General features: G+C 43.3%; 1 protein-coding gene and 1 long non-coding RNA gene across 2 annotated transcripts in view; one reads left to right on the forward strand and one right to left on the reverse strand.

Moving 5' to 3' along the window:
* The window catches only part of LPIN2 (lipin 2), a 35,727-nt gene extending 25,917 nt beyond the window's left edge, over positions 1-9,810 (reverse strand). Inside the window, exons 1-2 of the mRNA XM_028737266.2 lie at positions 9,595-9,810; positions 624-824 (exon numbers count right to left, since the gene is read on the reverse strand). Of these exons, the coding sequence (XP_028593099.1) occupies positions 624-815 (192 nt within the window). The 5' untranslated portion in view covers positions 816-824; positions 9,595-9,810. The remainder of the gene's footprint in view (positions 1-623; positions 825-9,594) is intronic.
* LOC144328715 (uncharacterized) overlaps positions 9,296-10,034 on the forward strand; it is a 2,321-nt gene continuing 1,582 nt past the window's right edge. Inside the window, exon 1 of the long non-coding RNA XR_013393952.1 lies at positions 9,296-9,364. This is a non-coding gene — a long non-coding RNA (uncharacterized LOC144328715). The remainder of the gene's footprint in view (positions 9,365-10,034) is intronic.

Raw genomic sequence — 10,034 nt, forward strand, 5'->3', positions numbered from 1 at the left:
TTGAAGCTGTTTATTTTAGAAAAATGGCAAAGGAGAAGCATGGGAGAGAGGTTTATAAAATTGTGCATAGTGTAGAGAAAGTGGACAGAAAAGTTTTCCTCCCTCTCTACTAGAACTCCCATTACTATGAAGGCTCTAGTTTCCCAGTGAAATTGAGTAACAGTAGATCAGACAGACAAAATCCAAATGAATGTATGACATTTGCTGTCAACAGTTCCTATATTTTCATACTTAACTTCACAAACTCTCATGGCTGCTAGTCATAAGATCAGCCCTACAATAGTTTAAAGACATCCCCCTCCTCTGTAGGTTAAAAAGAGAAATGCATGCAAAATGTATAGCACGCAACAAAGAGATGCAAGTCTTTGTTGTACTAACGAAACAACAAGGTTAATAATACTCTATTTAGTCATAAATTAGAGTGGCTTAGATTTCAGATCTGCACCATTGTTTGAGAAATGCGGTAACAGTAGGAACTTTGATTTAAATCAAGTCATCCTGTATCAAATCTCAAATGTATCCATTCCCTTTTAAAGCTTCCCCCCTCCTTCAAAAATAGATTTATATAGACGAAACTGCAAAATAGTTTTCATTACAAGGTCCCCATCATTCATGATACTCACAACTTTCTCCTTCGAACGTAAGACACCAAGCTTTCCAAATCGGACATGGAATGGGGAGCAAAGGTATGTGTCATCTTGTTGCCGAACTACAATTACATCAATGCATCCTGAGAGCGTCGCCTGATTGATTCCTTTGTATAGTTCCTTAACAGTCACCAGAACTTGGCCTGCAAGCTGCCCCACGTAATTCATTATTTAAGGCTGCAAAGAAGAAATTGATTGAAACGATTAATCAAAATTTAGACAAAAAAAGGTAGCCAAGATTGCACATAAGAAAATTCCAAAGTTCTCCAAGTCACTGGCATAAGAGTGTAAGAAGCTTTTCTAGACCATGAGCTCTACACACAGCTTATCTTTATATGCCATATTCAGTACATCAGTTTCCAGCTTCCACAGTTCTAGGAATTGATAAACATCACTTATAAATCTCTATAGCTCAAACGTTCAGTTGCCTATCAGTAAGTGTTTACTTATGAAGTGTAGATGAATCCACAAAACTACATACATGTGTGAACTACTAAGTTTAGGAGCATCTAATGATGAAACTAGGAAGGAGGGCAGGGGAAAATAGACAGAAGATGGGAGGATGGTATGATCCTGTAGCCCAGTCCTTAAAATTTTGGTTCCAGTTATCTGAACTAGATATTTATTACTGTTCTAGTTTTGTTCTTTTATCTGATGGTATTTCAGTAGTCAGTTTCTAAAACGACCTAATAACCAGCTTGGATTGTTGCACATAACTGGTTACTTTGAATGTGAGTACTGCATAAAATAAACAAAATTCCATTTTCAGATGATTAAAATGGCATTCCATATTAAGTGCTTTTATGGAACTTCAAGTAATGAAAAGCTAGGGTGAAGTAATAGTTAAATATGCAGCAAGTAGCAGAGCAAGCATACATAAATTGCTAACCAATAAAGCATATATATAGACATATATGCAGTTGATATTGTTGTACCATGGCAGAATTTACGACACTCTGATGAAGCCATTGGATAATGGAATAAGAGTTACAAACTGACTCTAAGCCACAATAATACTTTTATTTTATTTTAGTAAACCAGTATATATATATATATATATGTCAAAAACCTAAATGCTTATTCAATGTTAAAGCACCACTTAACATAAGAACAGACTGCTACTTGTATTCCTTTCTACAATAAAAAGGTTTGAAAATGTTTCCTCAGCTTTCTTACAGAATACTGGTGCAGTTTAAAAACAACTAATCTCAAGAAAGCCTGTGTGTGGTATCTTTACTATATGGGCTTTTGCAGCTGTCCTTCACTGCTAGAGATAACCAGGCATGCTCTGTTTACAGTGATAGGCAATGATGTTGCATTCCGAGTCACATGATATTAGTTTCATTCTATTGACCATGTGATTTCTCCTATCTGACTTAATCCCAGGCCTGCTTAGCACATGCCTGTTTCTGAATTTACAGACTGCATTCCGTCACTGGGCAGGTGAAAGCAGGAGGTGCATGCTTGCTCACTTCAGGACATAACACAGGCTAACAGGAAGAAGGAGGTTTTCTTTCTGTGCGCCCACAGCTTTCTCTGGCTTCCTCCAGACATTATTCTACCTGGTTTCGTGTTAGCTTTTGTTTTTCATATCTGGCCCATAGTCCAAATGTGGGAGCAGGGTGCATGGCCATGGGTGTGTCCACATTGTAAAGGATAGGTCAACTGCTGTCAGCTGCTATGCACAGTGCAGCTGGAATAAGAGCAAGAGTGGAGCACTGGGATGGAATCACAGATCAATCAATCCAGTCACAAAATGCAAGGTATGAGCTCAGATACCTAACTGAAGGGGGCTGGGATGAAGGTGAAGGAAAGCAGCAGACAAAAGGACAGGTAGGCAGTGGAGTCTGGAAGAGAAGCTGCCTTGCATGTATCACTCTTGTCTTTGACCTGGTTGCCGTAGCAAATGAATTATATGTAGGTGAATGGCCTGCCGGCTGCAAGAAGAGATACAGCACTCTGCTCCTCCTCTGGCAGTGCCTTGTGTTTCTGCACCAGGTGTGAAGGAGTGCCCTTTGCTTCCTCTGCACCCAGCAAAGAAATTACCGTATTTTTTGCTCTATAAGACTCACTTTTTCCCTCCTAAAAAGTAAGGGGAAATGTGTGCGCGTCTTACGGAGCGAATGCAGGCTGCGCATCTATCCCAGAAGCCAGAACAGCAAGAGGGATCGCTGCTTTCACTGTGCAGCGATCCCTCTTGCTGTTCTGGCTTCTGAGATTCAGAATATTTTTTTTCTTGGTTTCCTCCTCCAAAAACTAGGTGCATCTTGTGGTCTGATGCGTCTTATAGAGCGAAAAATATGGTAAGTGAGCTGCCCGTGGTGGCTTCCATGTTGCCTACTGCGACTAGGCGAGTGGTTAAATACCAGACTGGTATAAACAATTTCATTATTGTATTCTCATAATGCAAAGCCCTTGTCAATACAGTGGTACCTCGGGTTACATACACTTCAGGTTACAGACTCCGCTAACCCAGAAATAGTACCTCGGGTAAAGAACTTTGCTTCAGGATGAGAACAGAAATCGTGCTCTGGCGGTGTGGCAGCAGTGGGAGGCCCCATTAGCTAAAGTGGTGCTTCAGGTTAAGAACAGTTTCAGATTAAGAACGGACCTCTGGAACGAATTAAGTACTTAACCCGAGGTACCACTGTAATAGGAAAACTCTCACACACCCTAGGTGTTCAGATGTCCAAAAAGTTGCTTCAGACTAAAACTTGCAAAGTTTGTATATTTCTTAATCCTTGTTAAAAAAAAAACACAAGTCTTTCTTTTCTTTCTAGCTTTCTTCTTGTATATGCTGGTGGTGGTAGTGTTATAGAACATTGCAGATACATGTAGATTCACTTGCATGAAATTTGAGTACTTTAAGCTATTTCTTTGTTACCATCTTACAAGCAGCAGTCCAAAAGAAACTTCTTCTTTTCCTTTTTTTGCAATGTTGTTACAATTCTTGAAAACACTGAAAATGTCCTGTCACTGTCCACCTATTTCAACTAGTTCCTCTGTCTATAATAAACCCCAGTCAAGGTATTTATTCCTTTATTTAATACTATTTCTTTCCCACCCTTAATCGCCAGGTGTTTCAAGGAGAGGTTACATAGGAAAAAGCAGGTGCACACGATAAAACCAAGCAACAGAACACTAAACAGCACGAAACACTGAAGTGTTTTAAATAAAGTTGCTTAATATCACTATGATAATTTCACCATAATTTGCAGTCGGGGGAAGGATTTAGTGCTATTTACCACTGCAAAAACATTTTGAACATTATTACTGCTTTGCTGTACCAGAAAGGCAAAACAAAAGAACCTCAAGGTATTGCCAGGGTATCTCACAAGGATGCTGAGTGTGCAAGTAGATTGCTGTTATCACTGTGACAACACAAAATAAACAAATGCAGCATGTAAACAAAAACAACAAACCAACCCTTCTGTGGTCTAATTAGGTGGTTCAAGTAATGCATGGGGAAAGGGTCAATAACTTGTGTATACCCCCAACACATTGTTAAGGACATTTTTTTCAGGGACCGCAGAGAGAAGGTGCACTTCCTGATACACATGTCAAGCAACCCACAAGCCCATATATCTGGCATTTGGTGGATAGCAGCACTACGGTGTGAGCTGCCTCTCCACAGCCTTGACTGGCTGGGCACCATTTTTTTAAATTCAAAAATCTCCTTTTTCTCCTTCCTTGTAACATCACACAGCCAGTCAGATTTGGCACCTGTGACATCACCAAAGGCAAACTAAACAATGCCCACATTCTAAACTAGCTTCATTTGCCACCAACATCATCATAATCACACAGCCAAATCTGATTAGCTGTTATTAGGATAAAGGGGCTCATTTTTCAAACAAAATATGGCAACTAATGGGGCTGTAGAGCACAACCATAGTAAGGGTTTCTCCAGTAAAGATTGAAGGGCCCCCAAAAGGTCCCTCTTATGCCAAAGTTTTTATTAGAAGATGTTTGGCTCAGCCCATGTTTTGAGCACATTTCATTATTTCACTTCTAGGTAGCTTGAGAAGGGCTTTCAATAACAAAACATGTTAGTTTTTAACACTTGTAATCCCATCTCATTGTGCCATAAACACCAGAGATCTAATCTCCTCTATCTATCTGTCAGCTGTACTTTCTTGACAAATGCTATGGGTGAAGTAAATGTGCCCAGAAGGCGAGGTGAATTAGTGGGAAGAGAGAGAGGGAGGGAGATGGGGAGAGAGCACAAAGCAGAAGTCAGCAGGACTCCTAGCATCATCCATTCCCATTCAGACTCACCTCACTTACTCACAGTGTAAAAGGTAAAGGGACCCCTGACCATTAGGTCCAGTTGCGGATGACTCTGGGGTTGCGGCGCTCATCTCACTTTACTGGCCGAGGGAGCCGGCGTACAGCTTCTGGGTCATGTGTCCAGCATGACTAAGCCACTTCTGGTGAACCACGCACGGAAATGCCGCTTACCTTCCCACTGTAGCAGTACCTATTTATCTACTTGCACTCTGACGTGCTTTCAAACTGCTAGGTTGGCAGGAGCAGGGAACGAGAAACGGGAGCTCACCCCATCATGGGGATTCAAACTGCCGACCTTCAGATTGGCAAGTCCTAGGCTTTGTGGTTTAACCCACAGTGCCACCCGCATCCCACTCACAGTGTAGCAAACTGTTTAATTCTCATCCTTCTGGCATAACTAAGCCAGCATCTCCACAGGTGCTTATACCTTTGCATGACAACAGTCAATTGACAACATCTGAGCTCATCAGGGGTGCTGACCTCCCAACACATGCTAGCCTCATGTATTTTCTTGGTATATGTTTTCTATCTGCTTCCACTAACCCTTCTCTTTTTCTGTCATGAAGCTCAGGAAGCCAATGTTCGTATGGATATGGCAGGCATCCCAGAGTCCACTGCTTCTGAAGCCATGTTAATGTTCAGAGAAAGGATCTTGTCTAAACATATTTTTAGGAGGTCTGTGTTTATGATGTTCCATCTCTTACCCTGAATTAACTGTTTTTACTTGTGGGAAGTATCTCATCCAATCACCATGTCAACCAGTTTTCTAGCAAGGTAATTGGTGGGTTATCCAGGATCAGATACCATGGGAAAGAATATTCTACCACTGCACCAAAGCACATATATTGTGATATACCTATGCCATACTATGGTGGCCACCCCATTTCGTCCCATAAGGTCATGACATCCAAGGCCTCCATAGGTTCAGATTCAGGTGGCAAGAATCATGGCAGCTCTTATATGGGAGGCTTCCAAAATGTGGAATTTCTTAAGTTAGCTCTCCCAAATCTCTCCTCTTACTATTTTCCAGGAGCTTGGGGGTGTTGCACACTAATATGTGATCCTATGCATCTTTACTCAGAATTCCAATGTGGTCAATACTGCTTACCCCATACGAAGGGTTCACAGGATTGCAGTCTCTGTGTGCCTGTTGGAGAACTATGACAACCAGATTGTCTGAAGTCAGCAATCAAGCCATATTCTAGAAACATGAGCTTGCATTTGGGTATTGTAATAGAACTAATCAAGCACAATTTAAGATCACAGGACAAATAAAGTAGATGCACATGCGTTTTGAAATTTCTTTTGCCTTACTGACTAAATCCTTGTGTGTTTTGTCCTACTAGTATTTCATCTAAAAAGAGCTAACCAATGTGCATCCTTTTACTGTGTAGCCTTAAATGGTTTCTCTCCTCTTTAGAACTCAAGAAATAAACAAAGTTTTATATTTCTGATCCGCAAAAGCACCAAAGTAAATGTGATTTTACTTATATAATTAGCAACTATGTGGTTTTTGTTTTTTTTTAATGGAAGTCATGAGGTGGGAATTACTAATTGTGTGAATAACATATCTGTTTCAGCCCTTCATAATGAAGAACTGATCAACAGGCAGCCTTACATCAGCAATAATGAGTGCTTAAGATTTCTGAAACTCCAGCTTGTATTGGGACTTCCAATCCCTGTGTCCATATCCTAGAGATAACAGAGAGAACTCTACTAATCAGCATCATTTTTCACAGAAGTTCACTAACAATAACCAAGAATGAAAATTTATTACCCAGGGGCAATGTACATTTGATTACCAAACTTAGGGGGAGGGAAGGACAATAGGGTATGTGTATTTCATTCAGCATCACTGCAATGCTAAAGACAGAGTGCAAGATAAGATGGAAATTTAATCTGATTCAAGAAGACAAGTCTTATATTCTTAATAAGCATCAGACAATGTTGTGCTGAAAATAATGCAATGTGTCTTCATCAAAGTATCCTAAGACTGATAATGGGGCAATTCCATTACTATTTTAAGTCACTTTGAGACTACTTTATGGCAACAGGCATGATGGAAATTTTACAAACCAGTAAGTCCATTATCCTACACACTCTCACTTGTCAGCAAGTCTCACTGAATTCAATAGGATTAACTTCTGCCTAAGATAGCACAGAAAAATTCACTTAACTACCTTTTATTACAATCAGAAACTCAAACCTCACAACAGGAACTTGTGAGACTGCCAGGGGGTGATGTAAAGAAGTGCTGCAGAAAGACCAGGTTGTTGGCAACATGGTGGCACAAAGAACCAACGAATGGACTTTAAAGTACTCACAAATTAAGTTTTGACTGTGCAAGTACAGATGTTTTTTGTTGAACTTTCCCAAATCGAACCTGAAGAAGCAATGGAAGTTCCACAGCTCCAAGGTGCATATGCAGACTGAATTTGTTAAAATGTTGGTCCCTATTAGAAGGCAAGCTTTATATCTTATTTTGAATAGTAGGTGTACGTTTTCATTTTCAGGTTTTTGTACTCATGAGGTGTTCTGAGCATTATATACCTTTTTAAGAAGACCCCCCCACACACACACTGTTAATGCTTTAAGCATCTGGTGACACACTCACTGTCTCTCTTTTTAGAAGATTTGTGCAAATATCTTCTTATTAGACTTTCCAAGTAATTCAAATACCTCAGGCTATCTGTGTGCCAAATTCTACCTTTTCAGGTTGTCTGGAAATACCTTAACAATCTGGGGTGCATTTTTAGCCTCCAGTTTTCAGAGAGAGGTGTACAAGTGTTCCCTTTTCAGATATTTCTAATAATCAGGATGTCTTATTCTACATACATATCAAATTTGAGAGCTTTAGCTCATTAGAAAGGATCCTAAATGTCAATTCCCCTCCCCCCCCCAATGAGTAAGTAATGTACCAACCCAAATCTGCAATCCACTACAGGAGGGTGAAAGCCCAGACCAGACCAGCTCCATCAGGCTCTGCCCAAGGAGTGACACTAGCTTTACTCAGCTGGCACAGATATCCCTGTTCCACCTGTTGGAAAGCTTTCTACCAATGGTAGTCTGCAGAATGTTCCAAAACAAGGTGCCCCAGAGAAAGGGCTCAGCCAGCCTGGGAGCCACTGAATCCCAAGCCAGCTCCACTACTATCACTTGATGGCACCGGGCCCAATTCAGGCCAGATTGCTACATCAAGTCCAGGTTGGCATAGCCTGGAACAGTTTGTGACTCCCCCTCCACATTCTACATAGGCCAACTTGAATGATGGGGCTCTGAATGCGGCAGTAGCTACACTGCTCCATTGCTACCTGCCATGTGTTTGGATTGCTCTGGCAATCCGGCAGAGACCCCAGAGTACCTTCATATAGATATGTGGCTGTACTTCCTATTATCAGAAGTAAAAGTAAAAGTAAAACATGACCTAACACTGTGCGTAAACATATCAGACAGTTTTCTTTAACATACGCCATTGCTAAAGAAAGACATAAAATAGGTCAATATTTACGACATCTCAGACTAAAACACATGGTTCTACTTTTTTATTTCAAAAAATGCTGTTTTAGACTTAACAGCATAAGATTTTAGAAGATTTGCTAGGCATTTGGTATAGTACGATTAAGTCTTAGCACATGATAGCAGTTGCAAATTCATAAATAATGCGCCAAGCTTTCATGGTAATCTCAACCAAGACTTCAGCATGATTTCAACATTATGTATTCATTCAGTCATTCATTCAAGCAGCCGTTCAACAAGAGTCCCAGCTCACAACATACATTAATGGTCACAGAAGCATTAACAACCCACTGAGCTACATGCATCACAGGCACTACAACCATAGGTTTGAATCAGAGAGCAGACAGCTACCGGTACATCCAGAACCCAAGCAACCAAAGCACATGAATTCAAGAAAACCAACAGCCAGACACTCAGTTTTACTTTACATCCCATTGAAGTCAATGGGCAGCAAACCCTGTGTAAAGGATTGCAATCTGGGGCCGCTAAAAACCTGCATGCTTGCTTTCAGTGGCTGCTCTTGAGTAAACACTGCCCTGATGACAATAAAAAACCCCGCACAATGCATGCAGCTATGCTACAAACAGTGGAAGATTACACCCCCACCCCTCCCTCTCTGCTGGAACCTGGAAGGCACCACAGCCGGCATTGATCGTGGGTCACCTCCTACCACCAGCTTCCTTTTCCCCGATACACTGGCAAGCAAGCAAGCAAACAGGACTGGCGAGGGCCAAGGGAAACGGGCTTCTCCCTCACCATCTATCTGGAAGCTGGGGGAGGGGGGTGGGGACCAGAAAGAGAGGAGAGGCGCGCGGCTGCGCCCTGTGACCTCGGAGGGACTCCCTCCTCCTCCTCCGTGCGCAGCTGTGGAGGCAGCCGCGAGTCCTGAGCTCCTCCGGCGTCTGGTTGGGGTGAGGGACCCAGGCGCGAAGGCGACGCTGGGAAGGGGCGCGTGGTGCGCGCGGGGGAAGGAAGGATGCAGCAGCAGTAGCAGCAGAGCCTCCTCAGGACCAGACGCGGAGCTGGAGAGGAAGTGGGGGGGGGGGGGAGAGAGACGGGGACGTGGTGGCCCCTCGAAGCCGCCCGGTTCCCCGAGGCTGCCTTGGCGAGGAGGTCAGGGGGGCTCCCCCTCCTTGCCTACCTTGACTGTCCGCCCTCAGTGGGATGGAGGCAGGAGAGCGAGAGAGGCTTTGGCGAGGGCGAGGACCAGCCACCGGGCGCTCGAGGCGGCGGTTGAATGAACTGAATGGGCTGGAAACGCAGCCAGCGCGCGGCGCCGGAGGAGGAGGCGGGAGGGGGGGGTGACGCACGCGAGCGCGCGCGCCCGCCCGGCGGAAATTCCCGCTCTCGCGCCCCCTCGCTCTCTTGCGCGACGAAGCCACCAACTAGCGGGGGGAGAGGTGAGGCGCACGTGACGAGGAGCGGGGGTGGGGGCGGGAGGCCACGGTATTCTCTCTCTCTCGAGCGCGCGCCCAGCATTCCACCCTGCTGCGATGTAAAACGACCCGGGCTAATTAGTGGCGGTGGCGGCGTCGGCAGGAACAGGGAGGAGCTTTCTTCTTCTTCTTTTCCTCCTGAAGT

Source organism: Podarcis muralis, chromosome 8, assembly GCF_964188315.1.
Source record: "Podarcis muralis chromosome 8, rPodMur119.hap1.1, whole genome shotgun sequence".
Taxonomy (NCBI): Eukaryota; Metazoa; Chordata; class Lepidosauria; order Squamata; family Lacertidae; genus Podarcis; species Podarcis muralis.